The 22413-nt window shown below is 36.7% G+C and overlaps 3 protein-coding genes and 1 long non-coding RNA gene across 8 annotated transcripts; 2 read left to right on the top strand and 2 right to left on the bottom strand.

Moving 5' to 3' along the window:
* Nucleotides 1-44: 44 nt before the first annotated feature.
* LOC132203862 (exportin-4-like) lies at nucleotides 45-5286 on the top strand. The gene is made up of 20 exons (XM_059632011.1): nucleotides 45-134; nucleotides 479-584; nucleotides 709-992; nucleotides 1047-1163; nucleotides 1504-1663; nucleotides 1740-1864; nucleotides 1921-2078; nucleotides 2131-2305; nucleotides 2361-2537; nucleotides 2586-2850; nucleotides 2909-3089; nucleotides 3139-3298; nucleotides 3355-3572; nucleotides 3630-3744; nucleotides 3803-3920; nucleotides 3983-4158; nucleotides 4232-4421; nucleotides 4475-4815; nucleotides 4871-4963; nucleotides 5023-5286. The coding sequence occupies exons 1-20, from the start codon at nucleotides 81-83 to the stop codon at nucleotides 5215-5217; spliced, it is 3408 nt and encodes a 1135-aa protein (XP_059487994.1). The 5' UTR covers nucleotides 45-80; the 3' UTR covers nucleotides 5218-5286.
* Nucleotides 5287-5792: 506 nt separating this feature from the next.
* LOC132203864 (uncharacterized) lies at nucleotides 5793-7339 on the bottom strand. The gene is made up of 3 exons (XR_009442470.1): nucleotides 7089-7339; nucleotides 6818-6906; nucleotides 5793-6762 (listed from the first exon to the last, which is right to left on the bottom strand). It is a non-coding gene; the product is annotated as an uncharacterized LOC132203864 (long non-coding RNA).
* A 1193-nt stretch (nucleotides 7340-8532) lies between these two features.
* On the top strand, nucleotides 8533-16628 carry LOC132203863 (uncharacterized). The gene is made up of 9 exons (XM_059632012.1): nucleotides 8533-8651; nucleotides 9136-9215; nucleotides 12750-12834; nucleotides 14006-14041; nucleotides 14104-14227; nucleotides 14294-14498; nucleotides 14710-14743; nucleotides 14837-15023; nucleotides 15127-16628. Exons 3-9 carry the CDS (start codon nucleotides 12793-12795, stop codon nucleotides 15372-15374), a joined length of 876 nt encoding a protein of 291 aa, XP_059487995.1. The 5' UTR covers nucleotides 8533-8651; nucleotides 9136-9215; nucleotides 12750-12792; the 3' UTR covers nucleotides 15375-16628.
* A 142-nt stretch (nucleotides 16629-16770) lies between these two features.
* On the bottom strand, nucleotides 16771-22307 carry LOC132203949 (uncharacterized). 5 transcript variants are annotated; one of them, XM_059632122.1, is made up of 9 exons: nucleotides 22208-22307; nucleotides 21522-21654; nucleotides 19495-19580; nucleotides 19266-19421; nucleotides 19079-19209; nucleotides 18601-18904; nucleotides 18326-18547; nucleotides 17918-18017; nucleotides 16771-17791 (listed from the first exon to the last, which is right to left on the bottom strand). In XM_059632122.1, exons 3-9 carry the CDS (start codon nucleotides 19538-19540, stop codon nucleotides 17056-17058), a joined length of 1695 nt encoding a protein of 564 aa, XP_059488105.1. In that variant the 5' UTR covers nucleotides 19541-19580; nucleotides 21522-21654; nucleotides 22208-22307; the 3' UTR covers nucleotides 16771-17055. The 5 variants fall into 5 exon arrangements, with proteins under 5 accessions (XP_059488105.1, XP_059488106.1, XP_059488104.1 ...); XM_059632123.1 differs by lacking the exon at nucleotides 22208-22307 and adding an exon at nucleotides 21873-22199; XM_059632121.1 differs by lacking the exon at nucleotides 22208-22307 and adding an exon at nucleotides 21978-22199 and having other exon boundaries at nucleotides 21476-21654.
* Nucleotides 22308-22413: the final 106 nt, after the last annotated feature.

Genomic DNA, 22413 nt, shown 5'->3' with positions numbered 1-22413 from the left:
AATGCGAAAACTTTTGTACAGTTGTCATTCGTTTCTGAATGAGAAGCATTTGAAAAAAAGCGGTAACGAGTAAAACCATCATGGCGGAACAACAATTATTACGAGAACTCGAGGTTGCCTCAGAAATTCTTCTTGTAAGTCGACTGATTTCGTATTTTCCCGAGCTTAACGTGATTTTCATATTCGCAAAGTAATATTTTACACCTGTTTGCAAAATTAATTCGTGTTATTTAAAGAATACAAAGTTATCACCAATTTTCTTCCCTCTCTCTGACCATGCCCCATCTTGGCCCACATTTTGCTTTTTTGTGAAACTTAAGCAAAGCACGATGAGGATTGTCATCAACCTTAATCTCGGTTTTCAATCTTTTTTCAACAACAGCAAAATTCTCATAAAATTTCATACAAACATTCTGAATTACATATTATTGATTAACGTACTGTGCAATAACAATTTTATTGTTCTTGTTCTGAAAAGGCACCACCAAATATCGTCAACAAGGAGCAGAGGCAATCCGCTGAGCAAGTGTTCTTAAATTTTAGGAAGACAAAATCCCCCTACGCTTTGTGCCGCTACATTTTAGGTTTGTTTTCTAATTATTGGTATTGTTTCAAATTTTATTCTTTCTAATCCACAAACTGACATATAATATCATTACAGATTAAATTTTTTTAGAATTAATACTGATATTATTTATTATTTTCCAGACACATCTCGTGTGGACTATGTTTTGTTTGAAGCAGCGGGTCTTATCAAAGAGGCCCTTATTAGAGACTGGAGTTTGATGCAAGAATCTGACATATTGTCACTGCGGCAGTACCTGCTTCAGTATGTGCTCAACAACCTGGCTCTAGCTTCATTCGTCCGAGAGAGAATCCTTCAAGTCATTGCAGTTATGGTCAAGAGGGGCAGTGTTGATGACTTTGGAATTGAACGAAGTAGTATAGTCGCTGAAATAGAAAACCTTATTTTGAATGGGGATACAGTTAAAGTAGGCTCATTTATGATTTTGAATAATTTTTTTACTACAAAAATATTATTATAGAAACATCTTGGGTGCAGTATCATCACTGCTCTGATGCAAGAATATGCTACTACAGTCAAATCAAGTGACGCTGGGTTAACTTGGGAAACACACTTCAAAGTTAAAAAACAATTTGAGGTACATTTCACATGCTTTGAGCCAAATATAACTTTCTATAGATTAAATTCTAGTTTATGAAAAATTATATTTCAACTGGATTGTCATATTGTGATTGAAATTAATATTTTTTATCAATGTATACTTCCAAAGTGGAACAAATTTTCATTGCAAATATTTCATAAATTGGAATTTAAATCTTTATAAAAATGAAAAAATATCGTTGGGTATGCAACAATAAATGGTCATTTGCAACAATGTTTATTGTCAAAACATTGTTGCAAGTGGCCATTTGTCCTCAAAGCTGACGATATATTATGTTAATTATGATGTGAGCAATTTAACAATTTTTATGTATCAGGCATCTGACCTCAAGAGGATATTTAAATTTTGTGTGGCAGCTATTTCGGAATTGATCAAAGTTGAAACTGTATTGAGTGATCCTCAGTCCGTCAGCCTTTTGAGAAGTCTTTTGGCCATCACAAGCTCAGTCCTTTGCTGGGGATTCATATCTGCTAGTCATATCCTTTTCTAAGCTACTACTTTTTTTTAATATTTCATATTTCGTAATAAATATTTTTCTTAATAAATTTTTACTGCCCAAGCGACTAATTGGAATCTTTGAAACCGTTTATGAATCTGATCAAACTCCAGCTTTGAGATTAATATCATCTTGGAAAGATATCATCGTAGACGAAAAACTCATTGGTTGCTTTTTTCAGGTAATTTTCAGTGGAACATTGCAAATAAATACTTTGATCAAACAAATTTTCTTTAGATACACTGGAGAGTTAGAGAAAATTCAGATCTGAGCCATTACTCACTAACTTGCTTGGCCCAACTGGCCTCATTGACTGGACCTGTGGTCACTGATATTCAAGTCAAGTCGAGATTTATCTCGTGCTACATTTCAAACCTGATATCCTTCCTAAAAAAGTATGCTTATTCTTAATTTATAATGCTCTAAATTAATGCAACAAATTTTAAGCACAAAAGTATTGAATACCGAGGCTTTAGGCACAGCACAAATTTTCAGGAAACTCCTTACATTTTACTCACCAACGTTGTTGGTGACGTTACCAAATGAATTATTTTCACAACTCATCATCGAGCTCCAAAAGCTCACTTGCCACTTTGCCGAAGGCGCTGCATATGAAGAAACTGTTAGTTCTGATAACATTTTTACCCTCTCCGACTCTAAAATTATGATTTGGGCAGGTTTCTGCTGAAGATTGCAGGTTCATAGAAGCTTTTGAGCATTTGCTGGAGGCATGGGTGTCGGTTTTGCAGTGCTCACCCATTTATCCTCCTTGCTTCATCAAACAACATGCAATACACATTTTCAACACTTATCTGTGTTGCCATTTGGCTCCACCTGAAGGATCCCGAGGCCAGGTTAGCTCTTTCAACGTTGGAAATTTCTCTGTTAACACTTTTTTTTAGGGTGGACCTGAGCACAATGAAGAGGAAATATTTGAAACTGACGAGCCTGACCGCGTTCGTTTCAAAGAGCAGCTGATTATCATAGGAATTTTTGGCAGACAAGTTTTAGAACACAGTCTACCTCTGGTTGCTAAACTTATTGAGGAGAGAACGGAACAACTCAAAAGCCAGCTACAGAAAGTTTTTTCACAGTCCTACACCATTTCTGACTCGGCTCAGACAGTCAATTTGTTTGAAGATCTGCATTGGCTGCTTCTTGTTACAGGTGATTCCTCATTTAAAATATTGAAATTTTGAAATTCCTCGTAAACTTTCAATTTTAGGTCACCTAGTGGCACAGGAGAGTGAAGGAGAACAAGCTTTAATTCCTTCAGATCTGATGACTTATACTGTGCAACAGTCACAGAACAGTGACGTGCAAGCAAACATAAAATTATTAACAACTAAAGGCATGACACCCTCTCAGCTACAAGTTCCTGTTGAATCGCTTGATGGGATTGTCAGGTATTTTACTGATTGTCTTAAGAAATTTTCAATTAATTTTTAATTTCAGAGTCATCTCTGCTGTGTTACGCTTATGTGAGGTTGAAACGCAAGCACTGGAGGCCAAGATGGTCTCGGTGATGAGCCCAGAGCTAGGCTCAACAATTGTTTGGTTCCTATCGCATTGGGCAAAGTCGTATCTTTTGCCCGTCGATGCGCTTTACAATGAGGTATGCAGCACAAAAAAGTTGCTGACTTATTATTTTTTGGCTCGACAAATTTTCAGGTCAGTCCAGCGCTTGAAGCTGCTTTTATCTCGAGCGAATCTACTATTCCCTCTTGGGTCATGAATCAACTTTTGGAAAAGGTTGAAGCAAATTTGAGACTATGCCCAAATGAGACTTCACTTGCAAAGGACTCTGCAAATTTGTTACTTACTCTTGTAGACAAGCCAAAGAAAGCTGCGAAAATTCTTTCCTGCTCGGGAATTCTTACTGTTGCCAGGTATAATTGCAAATTCCAGGAATGGCTCAAAGTAACTAAATATCTATCCTCATATAGATTCCTACACATTGCACCGAGGTGCCAGCCAGCCAAAAGAGAGTTAACAAGAGGTGTGACATTGGCCGCAGCAGGAGAGCCTAACCAAACAAAGCGCCTTGAATATCTGCAACAAGTGAGACGAGAAAATACCAATTAAATTTATGATTCAAGTTCTTATTATCCATCTTTAGATATTATCTCCATTTGTGGATAGAGCCAATGAGATGATGTCGAGCAAAAATTTCAAGAAAGGGTGCCATGAAGAGGCTGTTAGATTGGAGCTCATTGACCTTTTGGAATGTCTGATAGGTAGCTTTTCCACTTCTGTCTCAATTGTCTCATATCCTATTGAACGATGTTTTAATTTGTAGGTGCAATTCAGTCAAGCAGTAGTTCCTCGGCTGGGTGCATTTTACAAATTTTGAACCCCATCATTGGAAGATTGCCTGATCTGCTGAGTTTTTACAGCAATTACAGTTTGCTGGTGGAGCTCATACTCGAGTTCTTAACTGAATCTGCAAAGAGAACCCTTTGGTGCCTTGAAGAGGTGAGATGTCTTTTTATTATTTTAATTATTATTACTCTAACAAAAAAAAATCTTTACTTTTTGTCAAATGCAGGACAGTCAAAATGTCCAGTTTTTATATAAGGTGTTCTTGAACGTCATGCAAGTATACGCAAGAGAAAACATTGGGAGAAAAAGTGCCAGTCATGTCCTAACTGAGGAAGATTCTTGCAGGGATCTACTTCTAATCCTTGAACTTCTTACATCCATTGCATCTAAAAACTTCCTGGAGAAATTTACAGCAGGTACCAAGAGATAGTTGTAGCTTTTTTTTTCCTTAATTGCGTAACTTTACTAGAGGAGTCGGCTGAAACAGTCAAAGCAGTTGACATTTGCATATTTGGCACCGAAGTCATCGCACCACTTTTGACGACAGACTTACTACAGTTCCCTCAGTTCTGTTTGAAATTTTATGCAATGGTGACATTTACTGCGGAGGCTTATCCTGAGAAAATGGCAACAGTATCTGACAATTTGATGGTGCCTATCATGTCAGCTATCAACTTAGGACTGACTGCTTTTGGTGCTGAAGTGTGCTCACATTGTTGCGACTTCATTGGATCCATGTCGATGCACTTAGCTGCTCACCCTGAACTGGGAAACACAAATTTTGCAAACTGCATGCATAACTTCCTAAAAGTAAGCTCCCTGCTCTTCTATGTCATAGAGTATTTACCTAGAATTTTATTCTCAGCAAATGTTCCACCTTATCATCACATGTCAGATCAATTCAGACTGCCTTATGAATGCCAGCAAGTGCCTTTTCTCCCTGATCTGCTGTTTCCAGGTTGGTGCCATTGTTATTCACTTGTGAATTTGTCCTCAATTATAATTACTTTTTTTCAGCAATCCTACCACCAGCTTGTCGACGAAATTCTCTCTGTTCAGACAGAGGACGTCGCCAGACAAAGATTGACAAAAGCTTTTGCTGAGCTAACTGCTGACCTGACCCTTGCACCTGACAGAACAAATACACTGAAATTCCGTGAGAACTTTGAAAAGTTTGTGGCAAATGTACATGGTTTCCTGCTGGTTAAGTAATTTTTTTTACTTCAAATTCAATTTGGCCCATTTGCTCACAAATAATTGGGATGTATTGTGTTCTGCGTTTTGCTGAGTTTTGTTTTCGCTGTGTAAATCCCACACCAATAGAACTTTGGCGATCGGAATGGTCAAGAATTTCTTTCAGCTTCAGGGCTGCAATCATAAGCCTTTAAAGCAACTAAATTGCAATGAATCAAAATAATAATTGAGTGAGTGCCCACCTTTAAATTATTTTCACTAATTAAATTTCAATATATATATTAGGCTTTACAATTTTTGTCACACCAAATTAAATTTTGGTGAATGTTTGTTTGACGTTTTGATCAATTTGAGCCCATGGAGGTGTTCAGTTAAGATTATTTATATTATCTTTTGCACAGCAGAAGTGTTGAGGTTTGCTTTTTTTAATTACATATTAATTTATGAAATATTGCAAGCCTAACTTATAGAACATCTTGCCCTAATACATCAAAAACACTTGACAATGTGTACAACTCACTTTAAATACTTCTGCAATATCTGCACCAATCCTTTATATCTATTTCTCCGCTTTATAGTTGTCTAGTGTTTGGTGAAAATATTGTGCAGTTAAGTTTATATAACTATTTAATACAAATCTTAATTGATCACCTCTTTTTACCATCCAAATCTTAATTTGAAAGATTTTATATTGTGCAGTAATCGCAGCAATCCTTTGTTTTTAAAGACAATAATACGGGCATTATTCATGACACTACTTTCTTCTGAGCAAGAAATACATTTTTTTTTATAGTTTAGACTTACTTTTCTTATACAGAAGTAATTACCTACAGCCCATCATAAATAAAACTTTATGTGCAGGGAACAAGATTTTATGTAAAACTATTTTTGTTCAGATTTCTTATATGGTCTGTTGATATGCTGTGTGAGCAGAGTGGAGTGGACTACAGTCATTTCGAAATAACAATCCAAATAATTTATTTCAGAGTTCAGCCAGTGATATGCTGATGTTTGTGCTAACAATTTGCTGTGGTTTTATCATGTGGCAAACTATTTTTTAAATATACAGCATTGAGAGAGACAGATAAAAACTGTTATATCAATTTAAATCACCTTTAATTGCTTTAATTAGTAAAGGGACACATTTTCGTTTTCTCATGAGAAATTTAAGTGTTGCCTGTTAATGAAGAATATTGGACAATTTTCTTGTTGACATAAAATTAATCAACATATGGCCGGATCAGTTCTTTCTTTGTAGAAAAATTAAAACACTAACTGAGAGCACAGCGTTTAGTCACCGAATGTCTGATACTTTGACATCACCTTCCACTAAAATTGCCTGTATTTAAAAGTCGCAAAAGCAATTCCATTGATTGCAATATTAAATTGCTTCGACTCGCAGCGTATCACCAAATGAAAGGGCTGACCTGGCTTCAAGGGACACCCTCCACTTCTTTCTTCGTTGCCCCACAAACCTTTGAGCAATGCATTTCGTACTATGATATGTGCCTCCTTAAATCTTGGATTTATGTGCAAAATTATCGGAGGTTGTGGCCGCACCGTCTTTAATTAATTTAAATCTTCAATACGCAGAATTTGAATCTGGAAAAAAGCTTACGAGTGCGGCAGTACTTTTACTTTTCCCTTGACCTCCACCCGATGTCCTATTGCAAGGCCCTCGGGGATGTCCCCCAAAAATGGAGTGCCCTATCCAAACAGTTATCAAAGTATGGGTATAAAACATTCAAGGTCTAAATTTACAGTTTGCTGGCGGTAAATTATGAAAATTTAATACAATCCTGATTTATAAAGAGAGCATAAAACGAATCTCTATCTGTAAGTTCATATTTAATAATTATATCAAATTTGAAAAAAAAAAGTTGACTTACCGGTCCTACTATGTGGCTGCAAAATGTTCTTAGATTAGCAGGACACGATCTTGTAGGAATGGGCAAAGATGCTGCTGCTATTGCACAGGAAGGCATCGGGTATCCAGTCAAATTCCGGCGATGCTCCGGTTGAAACATTTTTATGTCCCCTTCAACGTGTATCCCACTAATTCAAATCGGAGGCATTTGAAAGTGCAAAAAATATTTTACAAACATTAGTATTTTTCTTGTAGAGTAGAATAAATTTACCTGATATGAGCACACATGACAAACGTCAATAGCAATAAGAAACTTTGATTCGGCTACAAAAATGTACATGTAAAAGGGCTGCCCTCTTTTTAGGGGCAACTTGAAAGGCACCACAGATTCTTCTTCGCCCCAGCGTTCATTGTGCCGCGTATTGCGCACCAATCGCATTTCATCGTACCGCGGATTTACGTGCAAGCCAACGTCGCACTTCACTGACAACCCACAAATCAAGTCAACATTAAATCTGAAAATCAATAGCAGCTTTTGTATGGACATTTTACGCTTTTTTATATTTCTCATACATACCTCTGAGCACCTGGTCCAGTACGATCATGTGTCCACTGGCCAGAGGTGCATGCCAGCGGCGCACTGGTGTAGGGCACCGCCTATAAAAAAACAATATTTTATTAAACAGTTCAATATTTCATTTAAATTAATGTACTTTTGAAATTGCCGTCATGTTTTTTAGCACCGCTTTACGGAACCTGCTGAAGCAAGACCGACCGTTATTTTTTTTTTTTTTTTTTTTATCGAGATATATGTATGTAAACGGCTAACAGCCGTCAATTATCTTTTTGTATTTATCTTAAAACTGAAACCCGCGTAACTCACTGACATGAAATCTTTATTTAGTATATTCCATTTGCAGCAAAAAGTGTTATATTGCAGCTCAGTCGCCGCTTTCAATTTAGAAACGTCAATAATTTGATGAAGCTTTGGTGAAGTCACGCATGCCTTGATCAGGCGCTTTTTGTTTCGTTAAACGTTCGTTCAATAAACCCGCTATTTTTTATTCCATATATGCTTCCTCCACTTCTTTCCATTTTATTTCATCACTGCATGCGTAAAAGTATTACGTCGCGCCTTCAATAGTGGTTTTACGTCGCGCATTCAATACTGGGTGTGGCGATGTAATTTTTTAAGCAAACCGATTTCCTCGGAAACCTCTATAGCACGCCAAAAGACGTGACCTACCACCAATGTACGGGGGAAGGGGGTTGTTTGTATATGTCGCGCCCCTTGAAATGGTTCACTGCGATAGGCGCGACATATGCACGCTACGCCTGTGCAGAGGGGAGGAGCCGAGTCTGCTGCTTCCTGCTTCCGTCCGTCGCCTCGTCCCAGTCTCCACGTAGCTCGCCCTCGATCAAGACCGATAAGCGTCTACGTCGGCTGCTCTGAAAGCCTAGACAATTTGGAGACGAACCCGGCCCAGAGACCACAGAGTCCTTCTTGCCCCTCAAGCGACCCAGCACAGCGGCCGCGCGCGCCGTGACCTTATTCAGCGCGGCTTCCTCGCCTAACCTGAAAAAGGTACGTTATGTGCGCCTACGACTCCAAATGAGAGTTTTAATGGATTCATTCCATTTTCCCGCAGACAATTCGTTTTGAGAGTGCATTTTATTCTAGACAGGCGCAATGTCTTAAAAAAAATTGCATCCGATTCACAAATTCCAGCCGCTTGCGTCAGTTCCTCAGAGCGACTGGAATTTTACCTATATTTGCGCTTTTATTTATTCCGCGCGCTGTGCATTTCTTTGCATCATTTTCCACTTCACATTTGTTACGTATTGTTTTTAGCATTTACGAAAAAAAAATAAGCTGGCGTTTTTTTTACCATTTTTTTTGTCGCAATTTTTCGACATTCCTGCGGAAAAATAGTTTAATAACATCTATTTAGAAAATATTTGATTGAACCAAATGCGCGCGTAACGATTTTTTTTATGCGTTTACATCTTGCAGGACAAAATTTTGCATCATTTATTGCGATCACGTGCTTCATTTTTTATTGTTTCAGAGTTTTGCTGCTCTGCGTCCGTCCGCGTCTCTGACTTTGAGACCGAGCGCGCCCAAGACCGCACGCTTCAGACTTTGCAAGTACAAAAACCTGCTTTTTTTTAATTGCGCGCCAAAAATTTTCTATTTCACATATTTCATACTTCGTTTGCTGAACTTTGAAAGATTTAGCAAACAACACCTGTGAAATTATTAAATTTTTGAGTCGAGATCAACCGCAATATTTATTTAATTTTGAAAGATCCTGAAACCGAACCTCTCATTATATCCTCAGGCCGCGCACTTTGCTTTGGAATTTTTTCCCAATTTATCGCTGCGGTCTCGGCGCAATTATTTTGCGTTTGACTTTGGCAACAAATTCCGCACGCTTTTGACGCGTTTTCTTCACTTCACCTTTTACGATCGAAATGTTGCAGAAAGGCGTTCAAATATGATGGCAATTTTGCGTTTCTCGCCCAAGTCGCTGCTCGCGCGTTCAACTCGCTCTTCTCGTCACCGTCTCAGCGCAGTTCGATTGGGCAGTTAAGGCAGTTTGTCCATGATTGCCTATACAAACGAACTTTGCTGAACAAAGAACTTCGCGCGAACCTTTTTTCCTTCGCTCGCACGATTGGAATATAATTTTCGCGGCAAATTACGTCAATATCATTAAAAAAGTATTATTATCATTAATCAATTAAACTTTTCTTCAATGGTTAAAAAACTTGTGGGAAAAGTGTGTGGCCACACACGGGCTTGATCCATCACAGCTCGGTCTTCTATCGTCATGTCGGCGGCAGGACCCTGAACTGCAAGCTAGCGGAGCGGGCTGTGGCGGACGGCCATGTGGTAGACTGTATTGTTGTGTATATGAATTTGGTGTTGTTGCTGGTGCTGTGGAACTGCCACAAACTTACTTGAGAACGCAGACAAAAAAATTAAATCTACAAATCAGAAGAAAAAAATTAAAACGTTTATATTTTCATGTTTTTTTTTTTAAATAAATAATATTTTCAAATTATAATTATTTGAAATAAATTATTTTTGTTGTGTTTTTCAAGTTTCCAAACATTTCAAATAAAAAAAATGTGACAAAATAATTTAATTGCTGGGAGGAAAACAATTGAATTAATCAATAGTTGGATAATAAAGCACCGCACCTCTACAAAGATGAGGTAATGAAAATTTATATTATAGCGATTCAATCCAATTAAAAATAAAAATTTATGTACACATATATTGAAAGAAAAAATTTTTGTCTTTTGAACATTTAAATTATTTCCTGCATAAAATTATGTAAAATTTTGAAGTTAAAAGTAAAAAAGGTAATACTAATGAAATTAATAAATAAATTAATTTACCTTTTTTCATAATATGAAGATTTTGATTTTTTACGTTAAACTTGGAATCTTTTTTGGGAGGCGACTAAAAAAATTATATAATCACACTTTAAAACTGGTAGGGAATTGCCTTAGTGTTATTGAGCATAACTTAAATGTATATTTTAAATTAACCAATTCACGATTGTTACGTCTTTTATATTATTTTTTTCCTCTTTATCTATAGAAAAAAAACCGTATTTCACTGCAAGAAGTAGGAACGATTCTCACGAACGCAACATTTTGGCTGGATTTGGCTGCTTGGCAAAAAGACAATGTACACGTTCGCTGGTTTTGGCTGCCGGCGCGCGGATCTGCCACATTAATACAAAGAGTCTCTAACAAGGGTGGATTGCGACTCTCGGCTACAAAAACTTGCCGCAATTAAGTCCGCCTGAGCGAGAAAAATTCAGTGCTTCCAGCCAATTCACATCACAGATATCGAAGCGTCAATCACAAATGTTCTCACATTCTCGACTTGCGAGGTTGCGAGTCCGACTGTGACCTTAACGAGACAAATTCTTTACAAAATCACGCGACAGGATTACTTTGGAAATCTATTGAATTTATATTATTTTTAGGGTTAAAAACTTAAATTGTGGGTTAAATTAGTTGGGTTTATACGTTGGACTACGATAAAAAAGTTAAATTACATCGTTATTAATGGTTCATTTATAAAGATAAAGTCTTTATTGATCATTATTCTTAATTGTTAATTCATTTTGATTTTAAAATGGCAATTTAATTGATATTAGGTTGGTTTAATAAAATTTTAGTCAGCCTCGAGACAGTGCCCGGCGGCCCGAGGAAGCCCTCGGCGGAATATTAAAAAAAAACGAGGCAGAAATGACGCAACCTCCTATACAACGCAATGCCGCTGTATTTATCAGAAAATTAAAAGTTAAGAAAATCAAAATTCACAATTTTTTATATCCTTTTTATTGTAAGTATAATAATATTGTTTCTTGAATGTTCCGTGGCAGCCCTCGGCGCTCCGAGACAGAGCGAATTTAAAAATTGGAAATAAAACCCTTTAATGTGCTAGAAATTAAAGCAATATTATACAGTACAACTTCCGAGGCGTTCTCCGATGCCCAATTCACTCGGAGGCAGCCCAAGACGGTGCTAGGCGGTAGTAGTCGTTTGGAGGCGTTCTCCGATGCGTATTACAAAATACGCTAATTTTAATAAATTTATTTTATTAAATACAACAATTAATTAAACCCCATTTTATTAACCCTGACTAAATGAACCTTTTGAAAAAAATCTAAAATTTAATTTTAAAATTCAACCTTAATTCACTCACTCAATTTAAATTGAAATTAAATTTAATTAAAAGTAAAATAAAAAGCTATTTTTGTTTGATTATTATTTAAAATACTAACTTAACACTTAACTTATTACTGAGGCAAATCGTAAAAAAAAAAATAAAAAAACCCCCCTTCAAAAAAAATAATTTTTTTTTTTTTTAAATTTTAATTACCCACAAATAAAACATAAAAATTAATAATATAAATTATTAGCTTCTATAAATTTTTTCATTTAAAAATTTGTTTTTTTTCCAACAAAAATTAAATTTTTTTTTAAAAATTCATGATTTAAATATGCCATTCAATTAATTACAGTTTACAATAATGTTTACATAATTTACGGAGGAAGCACGAGACGGTGCGAGGCGGTCTGGGGCTTCCACCGTTGCCCAATTCACTCGGAGGCGGCCCGAGACGGTGCGAGGCGTTCCGACTTTGGCAGACAAAACATGAAGGAGAGGAAATTTTGACAAAAGTTGGATAATTAAATTGGCCACCGCATTCACTATTGTATTAGTACAATTTATTTAAAATAATCCTTTTTAGATCTACAAAAATAAGACGCACCAGATTTTATCTTGCTTGTGGGCTGATTAATTTGGCTCAAATCGGATTGTTTTTTCTCTGGCATTCTCTGCAAACACCTTCGATTCACGTTGTTCAAAACAGGGTTTTTTTTAGCCCCAATACACGCATTTTCTGTGGGGATGGTCGCTTGAAAATTAAAACTTATTCCAAGCAGTTTCTGCTCAATTTGTTTGGAAATTTCATGCATTTGCTTTGAAATGTGCCGTAAAGACGACGCGGTCGTTCGCACGCAAATTAAAAATTTTGAATTTTAATTATTTGAATTCTCATACGTTATTGGCAGTGTTCATTTTAAAACTAATTTTTGCCAAATGCACGAGCAAGCAAACTGACCACGCGATTATTGATTTTCATTTCAGACCAATCGGCGTCTCCGACTCCAGTGTGACCCCGAAAAAGGCGATGGCGGACTGTGATGGACCTGAAAGGCAAACACAACCTGAGGTAATTTGATTTTTCAAAGCGCGCCTATACATTTTCGTTCAATCAGCAATTCCGCTCCACATGCCAAAATTAATTCCTGCGCACTGAAAATATTTAGAGCTTCAAGTTCATTTTCCAGCCTGCGCTCGCCAGGCAAACTTTTGTTTATGTTTCTTGCAATTAAATTACGAGTGCGATTTTTTTATTATTTGTCTCTTATCAAATTGGTGTAGAAATTTAAAAAAAAAACTTTGATTAAAACAGATTAGTGAACAATAATAACCTTGAGATTCAGTTTGTTAATTGTTGGTTTTAATGTGTTGATTGATTGCATCCGAGCTTTTATTCCACTGCTGCATGATTTTATGCAACAGTGCGAACAGTCCAATTGAATTTAGAAAATAATAATTCAGATATTATGTTATTCTCGATTTGCGGCTGCAAAATTTCTCTCTTACCAAGTTGCCGAAGCACATTGAGCTATTTACAATGTTGGAACTTGAGACATACATATATGAACCTTTCAGTGCGACTCGGAATTGCGCTCTCGCGGACCAATTGTGGTCAAAAGAAATCTTTTTTCTAAATAGATAATATCTGTGATGCCCTTAAGGTTGTTATATAGTTTGAAAGTAATAATTATAATAAATTAATTAATTAATATTAATTATCTCACACATAAAACACAATTTTTTGGCTCTTTCTCTTTGTTGAGTTTGGTATTCGTTGTAGCAGAACTGCAAAAAACTTGCGCGCACTTCTTTCTTGAATGAAGTCCGGCCTCAGAATATTATTGGCAAATCAAACTGTGGCGATTTTAAGCAAAATTGATGAATACCCTTTTTCTGCTCCATTGAAACTGGCTCTCAAAATTTGTAATTTGATGATGCACAGAGCCTAAAAAGATACTTAAAACACTCAGAATTTAGTTTCTTGAAAGAGCATAACACACTATCTATACTCAGCTTACTTGAGATATTTTTTCCTTCAAATTTATTAGCGTGTTTTTACCAATTTAAATAATAATAGTTTTGTCTTTTCTTATATATTTGTTTTCACAAACGACCCATTCACTTTTTATCGCGTACGAACAGCAAATTGGTACGGTTTTTAAAGTATTTCAGCATTTTACTGAATGATCTCTAATTTAAAATTGACAACAAACAAGCTTAACTTTCTATTTTTCCAACAGGAGGACGCTCTTCGTTATGATTACAGTCCCGAGCTGGTAAAAACACATCTTCCTTTTGTGAAACGTGAAACACAGCAATTAATCCGCTTATATTCCAGGATTTGATGTTCGCTGTAGGCACCAAGGAGGCCTTTTTGACGATTGACCTCAGGGATATTTCATACGTTGACCTGGTCCACTCATTGCTTTTCAACGGTGATGTTGTTCTCTTCCAAATGGAGTGTAAGTTTTACATTTTGCCTCTATTGCATGCAAAGCACGTTGATAAATTTTTTCTTCTGATTTCAGGGGTCTGTTTGGCAAGCATTATGATTCGGAGGCTGGGTGCCCGTGGCGTTCCTCTTTGCCAGCGGCAGCTTTGCCAACGGTGTTTTCGCCCGGCGTTTCACAGAAGAGGATGTGGCCACTGCAGCCTCTGCCCCAGTTGCGGAGGAGTGGATCGCTGTGTGCAATGCAACGCCGAGCAAGTGAGCCAGGACGAAACTGACGAAAAGTAACGCAAAGATATATAAAGAGTTTTATTTTATTTAAAAAAAAAAAAAAAAAAACGTCCCTTGGAGAGTTGCCTTCACATTTGGCCAGTTTTGCTTATGCAATTGGAGCTGCAACCTTTTTACTTAAGCAATTTCTCTTCTTGTTTTGTTTTAACACTTTGAACCTATCAAACCTAGATCGAAACTTATGCTGATGAATTTTGCTTACAGTCTGCCTGAGGGGTGGTCTCTGCTTGCCGATCAGGTACGTTGTCTTCTAATTATTATTTACAAGCTATGCAGATGAATCTTAATTTAATAATTGAAACTTGCTGAATTTTGGTTTTTTGTGTTATAGCAATTTGTCACCTTTTCTGAAGCCGACGCCGAGAGCCTGTCCAAAATGATGAAACTGGTTCGTCAAGGAGGGCTGAAGGAAGAAAAATGGAGTGAGGTGGAGGAGGTGCTGCAACACTTCAACCAGCAAGAGCTGATCGAACTCTTCGAGATCAACAGAACCTTCACTGGCATTCATCTAGGTGAAGGTGAGTTGCATTTTTCTACTTCTATAGTCAAGCCTTATTTTATGTATTCATTCCCACTTTAAGTTACCCTAAAATATTTTGTCTCATTTACCCCTCGTTAAAGTTCCTGAAGAAGTCCTGCGCAGCATGCTCTTGTCCTGCCTGCTTGCCCGAAGCGAGGTCAAGTGCCAGACCTGCAGCCTCCACGGGCGTCCGATTCCAAACATCAGGACAATTTTGCACGCCTGCATACATTCAAATTTCTGCTACGAATGCGTCAAGGCCAACTATTGCATATGCAAAGAGCGTTACTGTGTGGAACACCTATCGCAAGGTCACACGGTTGTCAAGCACACCATTTTTAATAATTAATTTTGAGCCTAAAATCGTTTTTTTAAGTCGCTGTAAAACCTAGGGCAACCACTCCATATAAAATGACCCTATTTTTGTCGGTGCCTCCAAAATTGTTGGTTAAATAAGTTTATTGTGCTTGCCTATGGGCCGAAATCATATTGAAACCTAATTTGTATATCATTTTTTCTGAGCAAAATTTGATAAGTGTGAGAGCTAAAAAAGCGAGTGCAAATAATGTCATAGATATGTTTGTGATTTTAAGAGTTGCGGCACTCGCTGGTGCAATTTTTCATTTGCAATAATAAACTATAATTATTATTTAAGAGAAGCATAAAAGAAAACATGTCATTTATTTAGAATTTTATTCACCTTCTTATACCACAAATCATTACTGAACATTTTGCATTTTTTTTTTTAAATTTACAGCTCTTATAATTTTTTTATATTTTCATTTTGTAATGAAACGAAATTTATGATTTGACTGAGCGCTCTAAAAAAACTTTTTACGATGCGGTGGTCAAAAACTCTCTGATTTTTTTTAGGCTGAAGATTTTTTTTTATCAATTTATCCTATTGAAATTGAAAAACGTAAACAGTAACCAAAACTTTGTTGATGAGCAATGAAAAGAATGCTTTTTGCCATTGTTCTTTGGCCGCCGCAGATGGAACAGAAAAAATAAGGTGGCCGCGCACACACGAATGAATGAAATGAGAAGGTTGTGTGTTTGCAAGTGGGAGTGGAAGAAGCTGGAGCCGCGCTCGCCCAAGAACGGCTCGGCTTCACACCCTCCTGATCGGCAACCTCCTTCCTCTTCTCGCCAACTGCAGCTACGACCCCCAAAATAACATATTCTGTGGATGGGCCGCAACTTGGCCAGGGAAAATTTAATTTTTAGCAAAATTTCTTCATTACTTTATTTGCATTTTTACATTGTCTTTCTCTTGGCAAATGTAAGTGAAAATTGCACGACAAAAGATGAATTGTGTGAAAATTAAAAATTATTTTAAAATGGATATTTGTTATCTTGTATTGATATCAATTTGTTCTATAAAAATAAGAGGTCATGTTCACTATTAAATGTTCACTAAAAAAAACCAAATCCATGAAATGAATTATTCTGATGGACACCGTGATTTTCAATTTCGGACTCAAGATGCGGAAACTCTTAATTTGTCTTTTGCTCTTTATAACCATTTAACCGTCTTGTGCGTTTATCAACTAATGGCGACTAAATAGTAATTTGTACTTCTGTTTCTACAATTATTTCAGTTTAACAATCTCACAAAATAAAACATGCAACCTTGAACTTATATTTTTTTCTTAGAAACTGATGTATCCCAAGGACAAGGAGATCGATTAATTTACTTTTATAGATTCAGCATTTTTAGGTTGTTTCATCTCTTAAGGATAAATTATTAAAATGTCATATTTAGCGACCAAGAACATCTCAATAGATACCAGTTGACTTGCTTTATTTACGAAATGATCCAAATAAACTTTGAAGAAGAAAGGGAACTACAGTAACATACTTTGCCGTGCGCCAGAAACAAATTTCCACAATATTGATTTGTGTTTATAAATTCAGTTCAGTGATATAAATCGTTTATTTGGCATGGAAGAAAATTGGAAGACCATTAATTCTCACAAATTTAATTGAAGACAGCTTTAGAAAAATGTCTCTTAATCATTTTTCAAATCTTAAATGTATTTTTGTTTAGGGATTCTACACCATTCAGGAGACACATCTGCCAAAAGCAACTTGTGATGACGTTCCTGTCTATACATGTTAGCTTTTTTGGCAAAAATTTCGCATCGCACTTTTTGCAAATGGGGGCAGTTTCTGATGAGCCCCGAGAGCAGCTCGTTGTGAATGTCCAGGGCTTGTGGAAAATCTCTGTCTTTGGTCTCCTTTGTGGGCCACTTGAACTCAAACCTGGTATTGAGGAAGGTCAATCTTTGCAGGAATGGCGAGGCCGAGTCGAGGAGGGCGCTCGGCTCGGTGAAGAGGAAGTCGAAAAGCCCGACTTTCTCAAGGTTCGGCGCCAGCAACAGATCCCAGAAGATCATGCCAGGGTCTTCAGCGTCGTCATCAGAGGAGACACTTGCTTTCAGCTTGAGATCCTTCAGCTTTAACCTGGCAGGCTCGACAACGTGCTGCTGGTCTTCTAGACTAAAGTAAGCAAACAGGTGCAGCTTCTCCAGGTTGGGACACAACATTATAATACGACTCAGGTCTACGTGTTCACTAAAAATGTTCGAAACTGTAACTTCAACCAGTTTGGTGCCGACCAGTTCGAGGGCCAGATAGTCCTCAGGGAGGAAAAGGTCATGCATCGATTGCAAATGGGGAAGCTGAGTCAAAATCTCTGGGGACAGTCTATTTCCACTGCCACTGCCGTTCACCCTCTTCAGTTTACTAAGGTGACTTCCAATGCTGCGGGCAAATAAAAATACAGAAAAATAGTAGATTTTTTAAATGAGAAAATAAATTGTTATGACTTTTGTTGAGAAAAATAAAATTAATTGAACTGAAAAAAAAGTTAAAAGAAATACTTCTTACTTTTCCAAAGAGCCCATGATGTCTGCCACCTCTTCCAACATGAATCGCTGTTGAGGATTTTCCGGGATCGACAAGTTTGGCAGTTCAAAGCGATCAGGATCTGTAACATTAATTGGATCCGTCTCTTCATCAATAAATCAATATGGCACAGGGTCAGTAAAATTGTAAAATGCAATGTCAAATGTTATAATTCTGTACATAGTTTGAATCTGAAAAAAAGGGAGACGTTTCTTACTATTGGTGGGATTATTTTGTTGGGAATAATTTAAGATTTAATAAAATAATAAAACAATTTTTTGATTTCAAAAGAAGTCAAGAGGTGGGTGGAAATTTTTTGACCAAATATTTGACGTATTAGTTGTTTAATAAGAAATAAATAGTCAATAAAAAATTAATTTAATTACTTACAGTGCCAATTGCGGATGGATCGGAGCTTGGGCAGCAATTCAAATGCTTTTTGAGGGTTGACAACATCTCTAGGGTTATATCTGCGGTCCAAGCAATCAATGGAAATTTGCTCCAGGGGTAAATTTTCAAGCGAGCGCAGTCCGTTCTCAGTCAAATCTCCGTTCCTTCTCAAAATTATATTCTTCAGGTTTGGGCAGCTTGTACTCAGCACTTGTATGTCACCTGTGTATTCATTTTTAATCAGTAAATAGTTAAATAAATTTGCATAATCATACGATCGGAGAATTCAAAGGTGGTCAGCTGCTGGTCCAAGAGATGGAAAAACTTGGTAAGGTACGGGACAATCAGGTATCCAGGTCTTGGCTTCTGATACCCTTGGTCTCGAATGCTACATAGGTAGGGAGCTGAGGAGGCCAAGCACTGCCAAATTTTCTCAGAATCTTCGCTGAGGACGGTCAGATCTTGTTCAACCACATTGAAATCAAATTTTTGCAGATCTGAGGTTATGAGCTGTTTGAGTGTGCTGAGATCAGGCTGGAGTGAGTTTCTCTCCTCAAGAGTGAAGCCAATGAACATTTTCTGCAAAAAAGATTTAAAAAATAAAATTTCTTATATTGATGCTTCTTATGAAAGAAAAGGATGAAATTATTTACGGACTCTAAATTTTTAGCAACAAATGTATTTTAAGTTCAAAATACTGCTTTAAATTTAAATATTTTTCTCTCAACAAAGCAGATGAAAATAGTTTTGTACCTGGATGATGCAAGAACTGTCTGGAGCGAGGTCAAGGCCAATAAGGGGGGGCAAATCACTTAATCTGACTTCGACTTTCCTGGGAATCAACTCTGTTATGGCCTCGAGGATTGCAGTTTTTAAAGAGTTCGCTGCAAAACATGAATCGTGAGTTGAACTATGCAAATAGCCAAAAGTGTTGCGTTACGAAGGTTGTTGATGGAATCAGGGTCCAGTTTGGGCAAGTTGGAGATGACGGTGCGCATGGCCAGCTCCTGCAAGGGCACCAGGTTCAGTCTCACGGTTTGCAGGACTTTCGCCGCTCCGACCAGATCCCGCGTGCTCGCCCGACCTTTGACCAAGTCTAAATCCCCAAATAAATACGCCATTATATTGCACATTTTTTAAAATCATTTTCATGCAATTTAAAAACAGACCCAAAAAATGGTGCCTCCTAATTAGCGACGATGATGGATGATTCATTTTTGTCGATTTGCCAATGGGTCTGCAGTAACTGGTCCGTCTGAGATAAATCCCAGTCAAGTTAGCAGAGTACAATGAAGTTAATTATTTTTAAAATTACATTTATTATTGTTTTGATTTTTGGATAAACTTGAAGAGAATATGTACAGTATGTAAATCCAACAAGTCCAACAACACCAATGTCGATTGGCATGACACAGAAAGGATTACAATCTATGTTAAGCTTTAACCAGCTGGGGATGAACAACAAAAATCACTTAATGGCTGTATAGCCATTATTGGAAATTTTTTTTTAACGCCTTCTATGCTCTTTGTATATGTCAATAATTTTTATCACTCTCATAATCAGCATTTATTGTGCATCCTTTTCATTATTAATTCGATTGCACTTTTGTTCTCGTAACATTTAATGAAATCCTTTCTTAATGCGGTCAAAGGATTTTATCTAAAAAAATTTTTGAAAATTCAGAACGTAAAATTTAACGAAGAACTGAATATTTCATTTTCATGTTGTGGGCGAATTATCTTTCGTCTTTATTTATATTATATTTTATACAAGTGGAAGTAAAATTTTAATTTAAAGTTAAATAACAAATATTTTTATGATTTCTATTACAAAGTTTTAAAATTAAATCAAAATTTTCACATGTTTTGCATTGTTTATCTTTGATCTGAATATGTAAAGATAATTTAAGTCAAATTATAGAAACTAAAATAATTGTGGAAAATGCATGTACGGCAATTGCAAAAATATTTTATGACATGACAAATAGTTTAGGACTTAGGACAAATAATTTTTAAAAATTTTCGGATAAAATGAAATTAGGGGCATCGCGGATGAAATGAAATTAAACTTTTTTAATTTAAAATAGCATTCATTTTCAATCAAAGTTCCCTTTAAACAATCAGAGTCAGCTAGTGGTAAAAAAATAAACTTAAAAAGTTGGGTTTATATAAAATATAAGCAAAAAAAAATCAACTACCACACCCATTTTTGATTTTGGACTTACAAATCTATTGAAACTCAAAATGCCACGTCCTTTTGATTTTGTGCCGAACACATAAACCAACTTTGAGACAACTGTCCGCCTTTGCCGCTTTCTTACCCACCCTACCCAGCGCCCTGGTCAAAGAGTCAATCACAGACAACCACTAGTTTTTATTTTTACAATTAGAATAAATTTACTTTTGGTTTTCTATAAATATAAATTTCAGGCACTTGTATTTGTAAATAAAAAATTATTTTATTAATTTTCCATTCGCGTAAATATTATTATATTTTGTTTCAATTGTTCTTGATTTTTTTTATTATTGTTTTATAATTTTTAGCACAAGCAGCAGATAATTACAAAATTTCTACAATTCAAATTTTGTGAGAAATTCGGGCCATATTTTACCACTTCCCCAATAAGGGGGTGAAAATCATGAAAAACCGATTTTTTAGTGTACTTTGCATGGGAAAAAAATCTTCGGATGGAAAATTAAATTAGAAGGCACCGTTTTGCCGCGACCTTGTGGTTGTTTTTGATTAACCCTTCGACCAGGGCGTCGGGAGGGGTGGGTTAGAAAGCGGCAAAACGGTGCTAATGGGGTGAAAATCGTGAAAAACCAATTTTTCGTGATATTTTCGCTCTTGCCACACGTTCCCCGCGTTTCTCACTGTTTTTGATTGCATTAGGGACACAATAAAACGCATTTGACAAAGCGGAAGTGTTGCTTTTTTTGATCAAATTGTTGGCGATATCGCTAACTTCACCCATTTTAAAAAATTATTAAAAAAAGCTAGCGATATCGCCAACTTCACTAGAGTTCAAATATCAATTATTACGAGTGAATTTAAAATTTAATGAATTTCTTTTTAAATTGTCAAAATTAGCGCTGATGATGAAGGGGTAAAAACACCCCCGCACGTGGAAATTGGAAAATGTATCATACCTGAAAAATGTTAGGACTAAAAAATCATGATCTAAAGATTACACACTCCTTAGCGCAGGGGGCTGATGATGAAGAAAATCCTGTTCGGAGGCACTCGACTGACCTCAGGACGTGTCCGGGCGAGAAAAAGCTCGTTCTTTGTTCAGAAATGACGACAGAAATTTCGTGTTTCACGGCTCCTGAAACAAAACAATGAGTCAGCTCGAAGTTTTAATTACGCCGATAAGGATAACAAAATCGAAATTGCAGTGCACATCATGTGAACAACGCCGCAGAGTTTTAAACAAATTTTCAATTCAATTAAACCATTAAATCCCGAATTGAACCGTGAAAAACATAAAATTTTCACAAAGAAAAAAATCTTTACAGAAAAAAAGGTAGTGACAAAAACAATTACAAAAAACTCCCGACGCGACTGCGGTACGAAAAAGATCCGTTTTTTTCCGCGTTTAGTGCGCGATTCAGAGGCCGAATGACTGATTAAACCAAGATTTTTTCTCACTCGTAAAATAATGACGCCGTTGCGTTGACAGCCGAAAAGGATTGCCGACGAAATTCAGCTCAAAAAAGCCAACACGCACTACGGATTCTCGTGGGCAGAAAAGCCACAAGATGTCCGGCTTGGCGTCGGATTTCTTTGCGATGAAAAACTGCACATTTCTGTCTTTTCTGCTCTCCGACTTGTCTGGACTTGTTGCAAGGAGAGTGGGATTCAGTCATTGATTGATTTACCAGATTATTAGGTCCATGGATTCAGTATCATAATCATTCAGTGAATTGTTTTGGTGAAAGCTGTCGCGGTAGGGGAAGGAGGCACTTTTTTACCCCTCCGCTCGATGCTCGATTCCGCTCCCCCATATTTTGCTCGCTCTATATCTCGTGGTGCCACCTAGTGGCGCAGTTTAAAATTATTATCAAGTCAATGGAATGCGGAGGCG

The sequence above is a fragment of the Neocloeon triangulifer genome, unplaced genomic scaffold (genome assembly GCF_031216515.1).
Source record: "Neocloeon triangulifer isolate White Clay Creek 2 clone unplaced genomic scaffold, ASM3121651v1 ptg000020l, whole genome shotgun sequence".
NCBI classification, from domain to species: domain Eukaryota; kingdom Metazoa; phylum Arthropoda; class Insecta; order Ephemeroptera; family Baetidae; genus Neocloeon; species Neocloeon triangulifer.
The sequence above is the reverse complement of the archived record's forward strand: the minus strand, read 5'-3'. Positions and strand labels throughout refer to the sequence as shown.

What these genes read in the sequence shown, in the direction of transcription:
- LOC132203863 (XM_059632012.1), top strand. Translation starts at nt 12,793, where the DNA reads ATGGCGGACTGTGATGGACCTGAAAGGCAAACACAACCTGAG. An exon ending in AAAGGCAAACACAACCTGAG is followed by an intron (nt 12,835 to 14,005) that starts GTAATTTGATTT and finishes TTTTTCCAACAG; the next exon opens with GAGGACGCTCTTCGTTATGA. An exon ending in TGTTCTCTTCCAAATGGAGT is followed by an intron (nt 14,228 to 14,293) that starts GTAAGTTTTACA and finishes TTCTGATTTCAG; the next exon opens with GGGTCTGTTTGGCAAGCATT.
- LOC132203862 (XM_059632011.1), top strand. Translation starts at nt 81, where the DNA reads ATGGCGGAACAACAATTATTACGAGAACTCGAGGTTGCCTCAGAAATT. An exon ending in GCCTTGAATATCTGCAACAA is followed by an intron (nt 3,745 to 3,802) that starts GTGAGACGAGAA and finishes ATCCATCTTTAG; the next exon opens with ATATTATCTCCATTTGTGGA. An exon ending in CCTGGAGAAATTTACAGCAG is followed by an intron (nt 4,422 to 4,474) that starts GTACCAAGAGAT and finishes TAACTTTACTAG; the next exon opens with AGGAGTCGGCTGAAACAGTC.
- LOC132203949 (XM_059632122.1), bottom strand. Translation starts at nt 19,540, where the DNA reads ATGAATCATCCATCATCGTCGCTAATTAGGAGGCACCATTTTTTGG. An exon ending in ATCCATCCGCAATTGGCACT is followed by an intron (nt 18,018 to 18,325) that starts GTAAGTAATTAA and finishes TTAATGTTACAG; the next exon opens with ATCCTGATCGCTTTGAACTG. An exon ending in ATCATGGGCTCTTTGGAAAA is followed by an intron (nt 17,792 to 17,917) that starts GTAAGAAGTATT and finishes ATTTGCCCGCAG; the next exon opens with CATTGGAAGTCACCTTAGTA.